The sequence below is a fragment of the Pyrgilauda ruficollis genome, unplaced genomic scaffold (genome assembly GCF_017590135.1).
Source record: "Pyrgilauda ruficollis isolate IOZ18807 unplaced genomic scaffold, ASM1759013v1 scaffold43, whole genome shotgun sequence".
NCBI classification, from domain to species: domain Eukaryota; kingdom Metazoa; phylum Chordata; class Aves; order Passeriformes; family Passeridae; genus Pyrgilauda; species Pyrgilauda ruficollis.
In genome coordinates, this window is record NW_024525823.1 from 8,033,443 (window position 1) to 8,052,325 (window position 18,883).

Genomic DNA, 18,883 nt, shown 5'->3' on the forward strand with positions numbered 1-18,883 from the left:
TTAAAAGACCTCCAAAAGTCATCTAGTCCTGTGCAAAGCAGATCCAATTAGATCCAGCTGCTTGACTAATCCAGTTGAGTTGTTAATATCTCCAAAAATGGAGATCCAATGACTTACATGACAAAACTCTATGCTTACTTTTTCTCAGTAGTGACTTTTGGTATTGTTTAGAGTACTGGTGGCTCCAATTCCAGGACAGCACTCTCTCCCCATATCATGTCAGAAGAAAGGTTAAGACTGCCTGGTCTTGAGAATCATAACCATAATGGCAGAAGATTGATCCTCTATTTGAGGGTAAGTAAATGAAAAGTCTTTTAGAGGCAGAGATGACTGATTGTTAATCAGGTCAAAGACCACTCATTTAACTTTGCATAACTTTACCAGCAAAAGCAGCTTTAGTTTAAAGGAAATGAAACCCTACCAGAGCTTTCAGTTTCCACCCTCAGAGTAAAGCTCATTTTATCTACAACTTCAAGGCTGATTCTCAAACATACACATTATCCATGGAAAACAAAAAGGGAAGGACTGCAGAGAAGCTGGTTGCCAGGGGACTGCTGCAAAACCATGCCTGCTGGCTGTGACTCACAGGCAACTCCTAAAATTTATCTGCATGTCAGCAGACCTTGCTGTACACCCCTAACAGTGACACACCAAGTGAAGACTGGTTATTTGCGTTTAAGCATAAGACACAACATTTCTATTCCAGAACTCCTGAATATTTTAGAATTCGTATTGCTCCTAGCATAAATAGGCAGAAAAGCTAAAAGAATTCTGGAACAAAATACTTTCACAAGTACCCAAACCTTTGTAACATGATCCCCATTTTTAAAGAAGCGTCTTTAGCACTGCTGAGAAATAAGGACTAGTTTGCAAAACGTGTTCCATTTCAATTGTAGGAAAAAAGTTTGGGTTTTTGTTTTTGTTGAAAACACACACAGCATCAGATAAAAACTTGGTATAAACACATTAATACATGTTTCAGGGAAGAACCACGCTGCTTTTACAAAGAGGAGTTACACATAGTTATGGTTACATTCCCTTGCAAGTGTTTCTCTGTGCTATGTTAGGCAAACCATGTAATAAATGTGCAAGCATTCAATAGATATTCTTAATTTCTTTTTTTCTTCCTTAATTGAGTTCTTTCTGTTCTAGTGTTGCTTCACCCTGACCTCCTCACAAGCAGCAGCACATACAACATCAGATATAAGATCTGTATGCCAAGATAACATAGCAAGGCAGCTGAATCTCAATAGGTGAATCCTAGACCATGTTGTTGAGTTAGAAGTTACTGCTGGGTTTTTTAGGGTTAAGTAATACTTCCAAATGAAAATGCCAAATATATATGTGGCATGCCACCTACAAAAGCAAATTCCTCAGATGAAGCTTATAATCAAGTAAGGATTTTTAAAATAAGCAAACTAAAATAAACTAATACAACATTAATAAATGACTTGGAAGGGGATGCTAGTACATGAGCAACTAGTTTGGGAAGGGCTTTTGGCAGAATGAAGCAAATCCACAGATGGTGATCTGGATGTATCCACAGATATACTGCATCCTGATATGATATGCTCCTGGTTCACTGAAAAGTATTCAAATAGTTATCTTCCTTTGTTGCTGCAGCTATATTAATAATGCTCATATTTGTGTGCTGTAAGCATTCCTGTCTCAATTCCATAATTCAGTCTCCTCAATTAAGTCTTCCACCTAACAGCTTTGAAAGGCTGCCACAACAGACACTGTACAGGGTATCATCAAACAAAAAATTAAATCAATGTAATCAACAAATTAGGCTACATCACCTGTGACTCTAAGAAAATTATGGAGCTGAAAGACTTTTCCCATTTTAGATGTATATACATGCACATTTAAATATTTAATGTGTTGGTAGTTTTAGTAATGTCCTAGTGGTATTATATAATATATAATGTCACTTGTAGTATTGGAAATTCAAAATGTGATCATGCTGGTTCATCTAACAACTTATTAAGTTGCTGTAACTTAAAGAAAAAACAAGCCAGATATCAGCCTTTTCAGCAAAGCTCCTTCAGAGTTTCCCAGCTCAAGAAATATTCACTCCTCTCAAGTGCACCAAGGGTACCATTGTTGACAGAGGGAGAAGAAGGAAGAAAAATCTATAACTATTTTAAATACCATATAATAATTTCACTTCTGGGTATATTTCAAAATGTAACTCCTCTTTTTTCATGAATGACCAAAACATGACCAAGGGTTTAAGTGGAGAGAATTAAGCAACCAGTGATATATTTCTCACTAAGTCATATTCCCTACTCAAGAATTGCTCTAAGGTTAGCAATTACTGACTTCATTAATTACCAGCTATCTTTTCTTGTCATATTCCTCTGGTAACAGAAATATATGGATGAAGCGTTTTAAGATGTGCTGCTAGAAAAGGTCCTAATTTTCCTTCACAGACATCCATGCTAGACACCACCCACAAAAGCACTACATTCCACACCCAGTGACAATTTTCTACTGAGAAACTGAAAAGTTGTTCGTACTTCAAACACTGTGACTGTAAAATATATTAGTTCTGAATACAGCTATTAAGACAATGTACTTACTTAGGCTACTCAGTTGCCTGATTATATTTGCCAAGGAAATATTGGTGACACATTCCAACTCATTCTTGATACCTCGGGGCAGAGCTGTGTGGCACAAGTGCCTGGGGTCTATATTCCTTTTTACCAGCGGCATTCTGAAATGTATCAGAGGACCAGCAAACCTGCAAAGAAAACAGACACAGTACTGTTATAACTCTAATTGTAAATATTTTAAATTCAGGTTAAGTCTGAAGTTAAATTGACTAATCCTAACAGACAAAAATAGCTCCATAGTACTGATAGAATTCCTTGTTCTGTAAGTACCTAAATATTTTCTTCTTTTCCCAAAGAAAGATTATTTCATTCTCTCTCTTTAAATCTTTACCTGATTCAGATTCCACTGAAGTGACAAATAATTCTTTATGGTTTTTGTTTTTTCCTAAACCCCCCACCCCCCTAAAAAATACAGGAAAATCTCCGCAGTCCAAAACCATTAGAGAAAGATTGTGTTCTTGATGGACTACTTCCTTATTCAGTGCAAGCAAAGTCCAACAAAAAGTCCTTTTGTTATGAGGTCAAAGTTGAACTAGCTGTCATCTACTATAGTCGAAAGGTAGGTATGATTCATTCATTGTGTCATGCTACCAGCAGGAGTCACCCTTCTAATCTGAACATCACTCCTAAATCATACACAGTCAAGGCAGGAAAAGAGAAGATGTTGCCCTTCCTCCTGCACCGCTTCTGACAATTAATTCAGCTAACAATGCATCTTCCAAATATGAAAGTCTCCACAGTAGACTTGTAGAGCAATACCCTCCAGGACTCAGAAATCCTACCCCTTCACAAGTTTCAAATCCAAATGGTAAATACAGCAAGAATCTTTAGTAGCTCTACAGACAGCATAAGAATTGTCTCAGGCTGTGAATCCCAGGCTGGTAATTTTCTGCACCCGTGACACTGACTGGAAGGAGTTTCCCAGAGGGCAAGTTACATCCCTCATCTTATTAGTGCTGCTTATTAAGACCCGTTTACTAAAATTCTTCTTCACAAAAAGCTGATTCCCTAAAATTCTGTATTTTTCCATTTGTCATGTAACACTCTGACAAGACTCCCACTTGATATGCAGAGAATGGATACATTTAGTGTTGGTGTAACTTATTCTCCCTTCCCACTGCAGAAGAGATTACACTTTCTCCAGACCGAAGGAAAACAGGTTTTCCCCAACACAACCCATATGCAGCTCCTCAACCATCCAGCTTACCTGTTTCATCTGTTCTCTGCTTAGAAGTTTTACCCCAAAATGTTCTCAAGATGCAGCCAGGGCTTTGTGTTGAGCCACAGAATGCACTTTCCCTACAGTATATATTTAGCCACTGTTATCCTTACTTGGTCAAAACTGAGAGGGTTTTTTTGCATAACAGGATAAGATAGAGCTGAAATTTTGCTGACCTAGAATGGCACAGTGAATTAGAAGACGCAAAGGTGACTGTAAAGGAGCACTTTCACCTCACAGACTGCTTAGATTTCTCCTTGCCTGGTTTCCTGGGAGTATATTCTTTCACTGAAGCCAGGGCTCATAGCTGAGGGACCTGGGTGGGATCCTCAAGTGCACCTGAGAAACAGCTCTGTGTTTCCAGGATCCAATTGCATCTCATTCATTGCATTTTAACATCATGTCTACCACCCTCATTTTCTTGACAGAACAATCAAAATACTCTATGCTTTTTATTTCCTTTTATTTTCTAGACATATCCCAAAACTTTCTAAGTCCTGAAAAGCTGAACTTTACACACAAACCAAATAAAATAAAAAGTGCAAATCTGAATGCTGTCTCAGAAGCAATGAAAAAGTGTTCATGAACACTTAACTACAGGTTCGTTATCATGGTTCCCCAACAGAAAATAAAGGAACAGTTCTGTCCCTGTCAAAGAAACACAATAAATGATATGTGAGCAATGTTCTACAAAAAGCAATTAAATATTAATTCCAAAGTTGAGCCCTTTCTTGATTACTGCTTTAATGACAGTGTTGCATAAATACCAAGTAGACAAGTCTTTTAAAGATGGTCCAAACATGTAAATAAACATTTTCACAGAAAAATTTCACACTTTCAACATTTTCTAATATCTGAATAATGCTGATGTGACTGTCCTACACAAACTCATAGTATAACAAGAAAAGGTAGCAGTAGGAGCAGTAAGTATGCTAAAAGGCGTAGTTTTCAAAGAGGAATAAATTTGGAAGGGAAACAAACAACAGAAGATATAACTGGCACCTTCAAAATTATTCCTAATTCCTAAACATTTACATTTGAAAACTGTGCAAAGCCTAAAGAAAGGATATTTACCAGATTCCAACAGAAACAAAACAAGGGAGGCAACAAAGGAAAATACCACTTAATCAGGAAAATACCACTTAATCATGCTTAAAACAAAGGAAAAGGCATTTCACACAATGTTGAATAAATTCTGAAACGAATTGCCACAGGATGCTCTATACAACAAAAGTACCTGCTGGTAATTTGTCCCCTACGGACCTCATATTCTTTGCAGTTTGTTGCAACCACTAGAAGGTCTTGATGATTCCTTCCCAATTGTAACTAGTGATCCCAACACAGGGAGTAACAGGTGTGCAACAGCAAATGGAACTTCACTGTGCTCACACAATTTCTTCACTCCTATAAAAGATATGTTTCCTAAAGTAGTTCATAACAAGAAAGCTGAAAAAATCTGAAATCACTGTGTTTATTATATAGCTCTAGAGCTGTGAAAGAGGAAAAAAAAGAGGCATTGTTACAATCTTTTATATCCTTTAGGCAAAATGCAAAAAAAAAAAATGCACACATCCTCCTCCCGCACTCTTCCCCCCGACCCCAGCTCCCAAACCATGCATTATCCGAACCACTGAGGCAGCAAAGGAAAAATTCATTCCCAGATCATGAAATCCTGTTACCATGTCACTCCCAAGTAAGCCCTGGAAAGTGTTCATAATCCCAGCCAGGCAGAAGAGAGAAGCAGCTTGTCAGTGCCTCAGAGGATCCCTCGGCTGAGAGGTTACATGACACCTCCTCAGAGGTTTCCAGCTCTCCTGTCACACAGGGCTCCCTCCCCTCAGCTCCTCTGCTTCCCAGCTCAGAACTCAGGAAGGCAAGGCAATCCTCAAACCTCCTCTTCCCTGCAATTCCATGCAAATCGTTGGAGGCAGCCCTTCTGAAGTGAAGTGGCACAAGTTTGCTCTCAGTTAACTGGAAGTACTTTACTCCATAGTGATCTTAAAATGAAACTCCTCTTCACAAAGAGATGCCGATGTCTTTTGGAGAGCCACTATTGAAAACTCTTCTGCCCCACTTCCTATACACCCTTTGAAGCACTCTGAATCCACTTGAGAAGCCAACTCTAATCTTCTTTGCAAAACCCTTTGCTACTTCAGTTGCACAATGGCTGGCACAAACTCATCCCCCTCACATATGCTTGGAGTGTGAGTACAGAATACAACTTTGTGTACATAACAGTTATGCCTAATGTTTTTGTTAAGCTACTATGCTTTCATATGTGGTTTTTCAGGAATTAGGTAAAATGCTCAAGTCGCTTTTCAATTAGTTCCTATTTCTCAAAAACTAGCAGAACAACAGCAATAAAGACAACTAATTAAAATGTTTTCTGAAGAACAGACTTAACGAGATTTGACCACACTTTTTATCAAAAAACAAGTTATTGAACGTGTTGCACAGTCCTCTTCAGCTATTAGGGGTCTTAGGGGGTGAGTGAGACTTCTCTGTCTCACAGCTCCCAAGCCCTGCTGGCAGCAGCTCAGAAACCTGCTCTCAGGATACCTGCCCGATGCCCACAGCCCCTGGCTCCGAGCAGGACAGTGTCCCCGGCTCCAGGTGCTCAGAGAAGGCACTGGGGGAGGAAACAAGGTACCACTTTCCCTTATCACCCTCCTGGAGAAATATTTCAGAATTGCAAGATGTGTGGAGAAATGTTACGTGACTTACTAGAAGCTTGTGAAAAATCTGAGACGTCAGTGGTCACAGTAACGATTCAGGTTTTCTAACGAGTACAGGAAGACAAGTAGGAATGAAAGCACAACAATAAGGTGGGGAAAGTGAACTTAAATTACACTTCAGTTTCATTTTCAGATGACTCATGAAATTCCATGATGACATGGTTTTTATTAATGAGTTTACTTCTCATTAGGTTACATTTCATCCTTACTAAAAATGTCATTATTTTCTTAGCATTAGTGAAAGATATCAATCCATTCTTTTTTCAATAATATGCTAATAATTCAGCACTGAATGCCCTTGCTTTGATGGAGTCAAATTTATTTCCAGCCATTTCTAGAGTATATCTTTGGACCTCAGTATTACAATATTACTTGTAATTTTCCTTTAACAATGTGAAACAGCAATGCCTTTCATGTGCCCCAATTAATTGATCACGTTCCAGCTGCTGGCAGAACAGACCACAGTTTCAAATGCAACAATCAATTTAACACTTCCCCCACCCACCCTAGGAAACACTAATAGAACATATAATATTTTTATATTTGCTTACATAATCACGTGCTAACTGCATCTACACCATACACAAGTTAATAAAAAAACCTTCAATGTGTTAACAAATCTGATAAAATCAGAATTGCATAAGTTAAAAAAACAAGCTAATTCTCCTGGCAAGTTTTCTTTTAACTGTATTACAAGACATCATAAATCTACCAGTTGCAGAAAATCCAAAGATGAAGTTCTTATAATGCACTCCTCTAACATGAAAGGCAAATGTGCAAAGAATTTGTGTTCCTTGTTTTTCTGCAGCTCTCACTGCAAGATCAAGATCAGGTACAAGTTTAAGAAGAAACAGACACCTACAGTGTGGTGTCCTTCAACAAAGTAGGCCACAACCACCTACTGCTGAGTCAACATAACAATTTTAAAATTCTAAAGGCAATTAACATCCCTTAAAGGATACATCTCAGATCTGACAAGATGACAACTGACATCTTAAATTGGCAATTCAACAGAAATGTGTTAAAATTACAGTTTTGAAATCCTTTCTGTTTGTGAGCCATGTCACAGAATGGAAAGCCTTCTCCTTGGACTATTTCCATCAAATCTCAGTCTTCTGCAACTCACTTTCAAAAATTTTTTCTAACTTCAACTAACTAGGAAAAGACTTTATTGCAACTAAAAAAACATGTGAAAGAAAATAAGTGTGGAATATATTACTGGAATGTGATGACATCACTGCTGTTTAAGAACAAGCATAAAAATAATCATTTGTATCTTAAGACCTCCTATACAAGACTGTCTATTTAAAAAAGTTGTTACACATTTATAGAATCATAGAATATCCTGAGCTGGAAGAAATCCATCATGATCATCAAGTCCAACTCCTGGCCCTGCACAGGACACTCCAAGAATCACACCTTGTGCCTGAGAGTGTTGTCCAAACACTTGAAATCAGACAGGCTTGGTGCTGTGACCACTTCCCTGGGGAGCCCGTTCCTGTGTCCAGCCATGCTCTGGGTGAAGAACCTTTTCCTGACACCCAATCTAAACCTCCCCTGTTTCATGCTGTTTCCTCGAGTCCTGCCTCTACTCACAAGAGTTTGGTGAACCTAAGGAGCAATGCCTATAAAGGGCATAGAATAGAAGTTGATAATTTCTTTTTTTTATGAAGCCACAGAGTCACCACTAAAATATTTAATATTTCCTTTGTAGTCACAAATATGAAAAATTCTGTTCCCCAAGTAATAGCAACAACAATCTCCCAAAACATTCTCTAAATATTCTGTTGCTGAACTGATGAGAAGATTATTTGGGGATAGATTAATATGTCAATGGGTCACTGAAGGCTCTAGCTCAATAACACTGTATAGGAAAGCATTTTATTAGCAAGACAGTAATTAACAGATTGCGAAAACCAATTTACTTCATATAAAATATATTTAAAATTAATATGCAATATTTATTCTGTATTTAATATTGACTGACTTCTGTATTGTATTAATTGTCTGGGGCAATTAGTATTTTGCTCCTATAGAACAAGCTGTTCTCAACACATCTGTCACAGATGTGTTTTCTCTTTTCAGATAAGCAGAAAAGAGAGCACAGTCACAAATACAGGTAGGACTTGAGTACAACTTAATCTCTAAGGCATAATTACAGTGTCAAAAAATTAGTTTTCAGCTACCATCCAGCCAATTTTCTCTCAGATGTGTATCATAAGACTACAGTCTCTCCCCAGGCCTGTATGCACACCTGCACAAACACCTGCACACCCATCTTTAAAGCACACAAAAAAATATTTGAAAATCAATTTGGATTTGATCGCAGACACAAACTACTGCCACATCTACTTTCTTGTCAAAATTTAAAAGTTTGATATTTATTCAGCTAAACAAATGAAAAAAAGGGCAATAATTTTTTTACACTGGAAAAGAAAAAGCTGTATTTTAAGCCCTGTGTAGCTTGTGACTACCATGAATTAGTATCATCAAAGTGAAGGCAATTTTGGCAAGCTATGGGTCGAAAGAAATTGAGAGATTAATAATTTGTGTGCTGACTTTTAAGAGCTTTATCTATGATAAATTAGTTTTTCAAGAAAATCTTAAATATCCACTGTCACTGAGATGGCTGTGGGGATGGCAGTGTCAGCAGAGTTCTCAGTATGGACAACAGTGCAAAATACGACTCCCCAGTAGCAATGCACCAAGTACAACCTCATCAACAGAAACAGCAGCGGCATTTCAGAGGAGAAAGTTGACATATCTGTTCATAATTACAGGGGCTGCCTCAAATTTGAGAGGAAACACCAGCATGTTTTCAGCGAGTGAAGCTGCAATCTGGGTCAAGTCAATGAGCTCCGTGTAACAAAATACACCATCATAGCAGGCAGCAACCACTCCCCACGCCGTGAGCCCAGCCCTCAGGGCTTGCACACCATTTCCCATTCTGCTGGGGAAAATCATTTACCTTTCCACACTGGCTACAGCCTGCTCTTTAACTTTGGACTTTCCTCAGTGTTCCCACTCACTTGTCTGGTATTCCTCCCACCAGTGTTTTGTTCAGGCTGCCTCTGGCCCCTTTTGTCCCAGTACACAGGTGGGAGAGGTTGTCACCATCATTTATACATTCCTCTCCTCCCCTCCCCTCCTCTCCTCTCTTCAAACCCTCATGAAAAATTTCATTCTGATGACATGTACAGAGCAAAAGCTTAAGGTATCCTAAATACAAGGTGAGAATATTCAGGTCAATATTGATTTCTTTTCCCCAATACGAGTACAAAATGCAATAGGGTGAAATAAACAGCGTGCGGATTTTGCAAATCTCATCCCTATCGTTAAGCAGAATTCCTATGAATGAAATGGAATTCACAAACAATTCAGAATGAACCAGCTTACTAATTGTGCCTTTTCAAGACAGGTCCTTTATACAAGGGTAAACTCAGCTTGATTTCACTAAGTTTTTTCCTTTGTTTTCAACTATGATTTTCCAAAATATAAATTTTGGAAATTACCTACTGATTTGTCAATTCATTAAGCATCAAATGTTATTTCCTTTATTTCCCACTACCTTCCCAACAGCTTCCATCTTACAATGGTGTCTTTTGAGTCATTCATGTCAACTTTATCAAATCTATAGCAAAAGCAAAAAAAAAAAAAAAATCCAGGCATCATTACTGCAGTTGTCTTGCCAATAACTAAAAATATATCTGTTCACCTTAATAAAGAAGTTATTTACATCAAAATGCTCTTGGAAAAATTAAAAAAAATTTAAAAATTAAAAACAAATCATGTTCAACACTACCTACTCTGAACAGCAGGACTGCTGGGGGCAATAAGGCACTAAGCCAGTTGCACTTCTGGCTTACAAATAAAATTCAACGAACAAAGGTAGATATGACACTGTTTAGCAGGTCTACTGCAAGAAACATTTAGACTGACAAATTTCCTTCACATTAGGTATGTTAAACAAAAAATATAAATAAGAAAATTATATTAAATTTTTTTTGTATAACAGCTTACTTCCAAAATACATATAATATAAAAAGCACAGAATACACAAAAACTAAAATTTCTGATGAAAAAAACTCCCCTAGGTACACCACTAAGGATTTCCAGATGTTAGATGCGAATTAATCGGTATTTAGGCTTAGTTTTCATTATAATTCTACTTCTTAGTATCTTGAAACTAAAACTTTTGTTACAGGTATGATGACCCAATCCATTAATGACCTGTTATATCTTAAAGTTACAAAACAGTAAATAACAGGAACTGGACAGAATAGAATTGCATTCTTCAAATCCAAACCCTAAAGGCACAAAATACTAATCACCAATTTCTTTCCTTCCAATATAACACTAAATTACAGTGAAAACTTATAAAATCAATCTTGTGAATTGTTCCCAGAAAAGATGTGAATCATTATACCCCAACTGGCAAAAAATTGCAATGATAGTTAACAAAAAAATTAAAATTAAAAAAAAAGAGATTAAACAAACATGTCCATATATTAATGGAGAAATATTTAAGTCATATGGAACCACATCACCACACCACACTTCATTGTTAAGATATTAATCAGAAAAAATAGTGACTTCTTGCACTTGTATTTCTATTAAGTTTCTGAAGAAGTTAATTGAGAAAATAAAGAACATATGTACAACATATTTGCATAACATTCATGTACATACACTTTTGGCTACCTCGAAATAGAAATATTTTAAAAAATGTTATATATAAGATTAGAAAAAGAGCTGCAAAATTTCTTATCAGCACTACTAAATATTATTCAGAATAGCCCATACTCATTAATTTTCTCCTAGTGAGCTCCTGTCAGGTCATTTGATTAATAACAATTTTGGAAGTATCCTGGGTTCTAATTTAGGTACAGCCAAGAATGCTTAAATTAATTTTTGATTACAAGTTTTTCTCTTTTCCCCAAAGGCTAAAAATATATTCATGCATAACATAGTATGGAACTTGAAATTGCTTTTTGAGACCTATGTTTTATCTGATGACATTTTTTCTCTCTGCATTAATCTAGTGTCCCTGTTAACAGTTTCTAGGTATAGTGTATAACACAAAGGCCCTATGATGGATTGCAACAAAAGATCTTTATTATAGTCTTGACAGAGACAGATAACTAATCCGGTGTTAATTTAAAATCAAAACCTTAGTACCAGAACTAAAGGTACCTTCTCTGTGGTTTAAGTATATCTTATAACATGCTACCTTTGAAAATTTTCTACAATTTTTCTTGAAAAGAAATATTCCATACATAAACAACTACCCCTCTTACATAGTCCTCTGTCAATCCAGGGTAAGACCTATTACAAGCACCCGAGAATTTTAAGCAACCAAACAAAATCTACCAAATGCACGCAAAAAATCAATGCCAACCCACTTCTGTCGCACGGATACAACCACCTGCTTTGGAATGGACAATATTTCGCGGCAGCGAACGCTAAATGTGGACAGCGAAGGCACCTGGGGGGCTGGCTGCTGGGAGCTGGGGGATGAGGGGCTCCGGGCCGGCGGCGCTGCCCACGGGCACGGCAGCTCCCACTGCCACGGAGCCCGGCCGGGCCCTGCTGCCCGCTGCCAGCAGCTCCCACGCTGCCCCTTCCAAACACGCTGCCTCTGGCATTAGAATTCAACACACAGTGCCCTGCCCTAACAACAAGGCTGTCCTCACAAAGGAAACACAGACACGCTCCCAAAGTGCAATTTTTCCCCAGACGCATGTGGAGAACCCCCCGAAGGCAAGTGATTAGGAAATAATTGTTCCTTTGGTAGCAAGCTACCGTGGGTAAATATTAAATTATGATGTGCCAAAAATGAAAGAAATTAGTTGCTGTGCATTGGTGAGGAAAGGAAGGAAGGGGAATACAAGTGTCTGGGTGTTGTGTTGATATTACTGATGAATCTGAGAAAGAAATTACATATTAATCAAATAATAAATGATATTGGGAATCTACAGTAGTAATTAGACCAATGTACAGAGGGCTCTGACTAAGAATCATCACACAATGAAGGCACTACTTAGGCAGTCCTTGTATATTAATTCAGCAGTGATACACACTATATTAACTAGTACTGCCTTACTAAACTAAGTTACAGATGTCAACAATGACTATCGGCAGCTTTTCGTGCCTCAAAACATTACTAAAGATTTGAAGAAGTGATGTTAGCACTGCAAGAGCCACAAAGGAGTCATGCATTTAAGAACAAAATCTTCCCTGCACTTTATGTTATGACACCAAGTGCCTAAATGCATTTTATGCTTAGATAGCAAACACACAAATGACAGATTATTGGGTTTGATTTCCTTTTTCACAGTTTTAAAGAAAGAATTAAGATATACCAGCTACCAAGTGGGATATAAAGATGTGTAATAATCATCTTATTACAACTAGCTGAGCTTCTTTGTAGATTAATTTCCCCCCCTTGTGAACAATGAAATTCCTGAGAAGAGGATTTGTTGCAAAAAATGTCAATGCAGAAAAACATTTCTCCCTGTCTACTGCCATTTATGTTACTTAACACATTTGAAGAGCCATGCTGCTCAGAAAAAAGGTATTAACATCTAAAGAGAAGTTGTTTACTTTTGAACTGAAATGTTATTAAATATTCCACAGTCCAGTAACACCGATGATGATTTAATAATGATTTATATTATTATAATATATAAAATATAAAAATAAATACTATTTTAATAATTATTTATACTGTGGCAGGCTAGAAACAGATCATTACATCATTCACCTGGTGTCACAATAAAAGTGACACCAGGTGAAGTGAGTTAAAGGCTTGCTAAGTAAAGACTGGAGGACAGACATGCCAGTTTTCTATGCAGCGAAGTGTCATTCGGGGCAATAATTTTTCCACTCAAATATAATAATTTTAAATAGGGTATTTCCTGTAATTTCTTGGGTAACCTCTTATAACAAACTACATACCACACATACAAAAATGTGTCAATTCTCCCTCTTTCCTCTGAGCTTCTCATTGTAACATTCAGGTATTTATAGATGCCACACACTTTCTGCACTAGCAATTCTACTAAGTTATAAATTTCTGTTCTTACTTAGCAGAAAAAAAATAAAATTGAGGGGTCCATATGAGGACCACAGAGGTGGATCAGAGGGCTGGAGCACCTCTCCTATGGAGACAGGCTGAGAGCTGGGGCTGTTTGCTCTGGAGAAGGCTCCAGGGAGATCCTACAAGACCTTCCAGTACCTAAAGGTGGCTGCAAGAGAGCTGGAGAGGGACTTTTTACAAGGGCACATAGTGACAGAAGTAGGGAGAATGGCTTTAAAAGGAAAGAGTTATAGTTAAATAGATATTTCATGTTTAGATTAGACATTAGGAAGAAACTTTTCACTGTGAGGGTGGTGAGGCACTGGGACAGGTTGCCCAGAAAAACTGTGGATGCCCCATCCCTGGCAGTGCTCAAGAGCAGGCTGGATGTGGCTCCAAGAAACATGGCCAGGGGAAGGTGTGGACCTAGGTAACCTTTAGAGATCCTCTCCAGTACAAATACTCTTATGTTCTGTGAATACTTTTAATTATGACACCATTTGTTGCTATTGCCTTCTCTAAATTTGCAACTGCATAAGTTCAATCTTGAAAATTCTTTTTTTCCCCCAATTAAGTTTCTTGTTTGGATGTTCTTTGCAGGTTGAGGTCTGAGTTCCAGACTCTCAAACTCCTGGTTGTTGAAGTAGCTATTCTGGAATGAAATGAGATTCTTTACAGGATGACATTTAGAACTTGCAACAGAAAGTTTTTTTTTTTCTATTAGCCTGATTTATATGGCTTTCAGTGAATAAATAAATTTTTGCACAAAATCAAGGAAACTAGTCATGTGAATATTTATGAAGCAGAAATGTGAGCTATTTTCCCTTCTGTCATAACACCGATGAAAGATTATATAAAAGAATCAGTATACATTCAGCAAATTCATGTAGCAAGTAGGGATTACATGTTTGAAGGTTTTAAAATGTGCTGTATTTTAATAAATTAATTTTAATATTCCATAGTTTCTGCAAGCCATAATTTAAACACCTTAAAATATCTCATAAGGAAAAACTCATTTTCCAGACAAAATTAGATTTCTTTGTAATTCTGTAAGCAGCATTTGAAGTCCTCATATTTACATAAGTATTTCCCCTAAGTTTAAATACTCAAGTTAATAATAGCCAGCATTTATTTTCACTGTCCATGCCTCAGTTTGAGTAGTATTCTTGCCATAAAATGAATAAATATTGATGAGAAAACTAATTTTTTTCGTGAAGATTAGAACTAATTAAAGATAGTCCTCTCAAGGCGTTTGTGTCATGGTTGATTGTGAGCTTTAACTAAAGCTGTTCCCATAATTGGGATATCTGTAGAATGCCTTCCCTCTCTGGTTTCCTCTAGCTATTTACATGTAAACTAACACTGTCACCTTTCCATTGCCTGTAACATTTGCAAAGACATACATTTTAACAATATGTACAGGAGCTCAGCAATGTTTCAAATATCTGTTCCCTATGACATTTCTCTTAAATTTGACAGTCACTTAAAAATATTGAGATGAAACAGGAATCAGACAAGGAATGACCGCATTCACCTCCTTTTCTTCACTCCAGGTTTGGAAGCTTGATTTTTAAAATTTTTGAGTAGGTTTTGTTCTACATCAAATAATCATTATTTGAAGCTACCAGCTTAAATAACTGAAGGCACAAACATGAAAGAAGAACATTTTGAAATTCACACATCCTTGTACTTTGTGATTTGGACTTGGAAATACAAAATCCATACAAATGAAAACTACAGTCGGCAAACTGGAGATGCCATCTCAGTTTCAAGCAGAGAGAAACTAGTCCCATGTGGAAGCTGTTCAAGGGAACTTCACTGGGTCAGAAGAGTGTGATCAGTTGTGCATTCACCTTACATCAGAACTTCTTAGAGAGACAGTAAAGGTCCACCTTCATGGTTATGGCATCAGCAGGATTAAGTCACTATGAGCAAAGAACCTGCAGGTATATATTTATTAAGGAAAAGAAGGAGTTCTCATCTGCAGGGAAAACATCCTCAGGCCCACTGCATGTGACAATCATAGCACCTTCTATCATAAGGGAAACACTGACTTTACACAGGTCTCTGCTGGCTCCTCCAGGGGAGTCAAGGGACCACATACAGGAAAAGAAGGTTTATTCTTGATACAATAGAGCAAAAAGATTAGCCCATCCAGCCATGAGGAAGGGCAGATCTAGTAAGGGAGTTAATAAAGTTGGCTCTTTCTCTCTTAACAAATATTTAGCAGAGAGTAGATAGTGAAAGAATGGGGATGTAGAAGTGAGATTATCTTTAGCTGTCTCTACAGGGAGCTCTGAAAAGATAGCTTGGAATTGTTAGACTTTGAACTAGTACATATAATTGTCAAGTAATAAAGATGCCTCAAAGGTAGATAATGTAAGAACTCAATAATTTCAGTAATTCCTTTTGCAATTAAGATATGCTAACTGCAGAAATTCAGAGAATTTAGGACACAGTATTAGACCAGAACTGCATAAAATGCTACTCATCAAATATTGGTGCTGTCATCAAAATACTGGTTTCAAGCACAGGAAAAGACAGGAAACGGATGTGTCTGTGAAGACACCAACACAGTCGCTTCAGCTTCCAACTGCTCTGAGGACAGCAGTTGGAAATCATCATAACCAGCTCAATGCTGGAGTTTCCACAGAATGCCCAGGAATCACAAGTGCCTAAAAAGAGCCATCCATTTCACTCACTTTTTTCTCTTTTTTTAACCAAGGACATAGGGAAAAACAGGAAATCAAAAAGGCCTCCGTGGGCTTCAGGTTAAGCCTGTCTACCCTCTTTGAAGCACAGGCACCAAAGCTAGGACAATTCTTGCTTCCTGAACAACAGCCTGATATTTGAAGAAGTCACTCAAGAAATGGAAAGACTGATTAAAGGATGGACACAAGATTAAGAGGAATGAATTAATGCATCCCTTACTGCAGTAATCAAAAGCATTAAGCCACAGAACACTTTCGTGTAAAGGCATTTGAAACCAAGCAAACATGGAAGTCAAATCTTATCTGGGAACTGAGATATTAGCTGCAAGTGGCAGAACTTAGCTCCCAGATCTTAATCCCAGAAAATAATTATAAAATAATTATGCACTTAAAACATATATATATATATAGTCATTAGATAAAACCAGTTTCAGAATTATGGAATATTAGATATGTGTCCTTACAGTTGAATGTCCTGGTCACTTGAAAGGTACTTTTCCATTTTTCCTCTATTACTTAGATCTTTCTCCCCTGGAAAGGGGAAGACAGGTTTAAATCACCTATCTTGAGTGCTGTACCCATATTTTTCAGTGCTCTAACATAGCATAACCAACCAAATGTTTTCAGTCAGAGACAGTAATGACCACTCTCAGATGAGATGAAATTGGTCATAGATCTAATTCCCAAGCCCATCTTTTCAAGCTTCTCCTGGGAATAATAGAGAATTTAGGAGGCTACCCACATACCTAGACAAATTAAGCACCTCTAAGAATGTGTGGGTGACTTAAGTTAAATGTCTCAATTAGGCAGGGAGGAGCTTAACATATTTATAAACATAGCATTAAGCAGCCTTGGAAAATAAACAGATTTTACTGTCTGTGATGTATGTATTTTGGATAGGATATATCATGCTTAAATCACAAATCTAATCTTAGGTAATGCAAAAGACGATGCTGTACAATCCTATTTATTAACTAATCAAGCTCCACCTTAAATCTAGTTACAACCTTGACCCTCACATTAAATGAAGTACAATTCACTCCTTCGATGACAAGAGACAATATACCAATTCCATTCTAGATTAATAATTAACATTAATTTTAAAAATTCTGTCTCTCCAACTGTACTTTTATACTTTATTATCCTTCCTGTTTTACATAACTAAAACATATTATAACTGAATTTAAATTAATTAAAGCTAGGAAATAGTATGCCTCCTGAGGGAAGACAAGTTGTGTAGTCAAGGAAGCTCAGAATACTTTGATTAACATGTGAACTTTGTTTCAAGTCAGGAGGTGTTCTTTGGATATTTTTTCAGGTTATTTTATTAACTTACAGATGAGACCACTGTTCTGGAGTCTGGAATTAGTACATTGAAACACCAGCCAGGAACCCACACAATCTGAAGACATCACAGAAAAAAAATGGACATGGAATCTCACATGTGATTCAGCATAAGGATGGGCTGTTATATGGTACAGAATACCTGAGTCAGTGCATGGAAGGAGGGTGTAGGCTTGGAGGTGTTCAAAAGACATGTACATGTGGCACTTGAGGACATGGTTTAGTGATGCCCTTGGCAGTATAAGGCTGTTGATTGGACTCCATGATCTTAAAAGGTATTTTGAATCAAAATGATTCTACGATTCATATAAAAATTCATAGAAATATTCATCCAACAAATTGAGACACTAAAACTAGCAAAATTAATTAATAAAAATAATATTTCTATGTAGTAAAATCCAGAATATTTGTATACCACTAAAATTCTTAGCAACAAATTTGAAATAAAAAAAAGCAAAATTTCTATTTTTCCCACTAAATGTTATAAATAAAAATTGTAAATAAAATCCTTGCCTTACCCTATACAGCACAATGACAGATGCAATCAAATAATAACAGTCTGTTTGGTTACTCTTGCTTATTCTGGAGATCTTCAATCAAAACCTTTATCAAAAGATCAGAAAGTAGGAAAGTAAAAAGCTTGCTCAAAAATATACTAGCTTTAATTAAATCTGAAATAAATTAATGCTTCTGAATGCAACAAGTAAAAGCTAAAGCAGCCTCCAAATGCCATTTATATTATTTGTAGATCAGTGCTGCAAGAGACATGGCTATGCACGTAATAGAGTAGATAATGAGTCCCTACTAATAGTCTGGAGATGCTCTGCAGCAGTAAGCAGGAGAGAATATCACACTGGTGAGAAAACTGATGCTGATGTTTATTCACTAAGAGAAGACAGTTTTATATTTATATATAAATGCAATGAAAGGTCCCAAAGACAAGATTTAAAAAGAAAACCTAACTTGGATTGGCATAATACAATTTCTGCACATTTCTGAAAAAAAAACACAGCAAATTTATCTGGTTTTATAATACATAACCTCAGTTTCGTAGCCTTTCCAAGGAGCTAGATTCTCCTGTGGTGAAAAATACTATCAGAACTCCCTGCTGAACCTGGACTAAAAAGGTTAACAAAATTACCAGTGTTGATAATTTATATTTAACTCACATGGCAACT

General features: G+C 37.0%; 1 protein-coding gene across 1 annotated transcript in view; it reads right to left on the reverse strand.

The window, feature by feature from the left end:
* The window catches only part of WASF1 (WASP family member 1), an 86,570-nt gene that overhangs the window by 25,819 nt on the left and 41,868 nt on the right, over nucleotides 1-18,883 (reverse strand). The window contains exon 2 of the mRNA XM_041478077.1: nucleotides 2,586-2,746. Coding sequence (XP_041334011.1) covers nucleotides 2,586-2,718 — 133 coding nt within the window. The 5' untranslated portion in view covers nucleotides 2,719-2,746. The remainder of the gene's footprint in view (nucleotides 1-2,585; nucleotides 2,747-18,883) is intronic.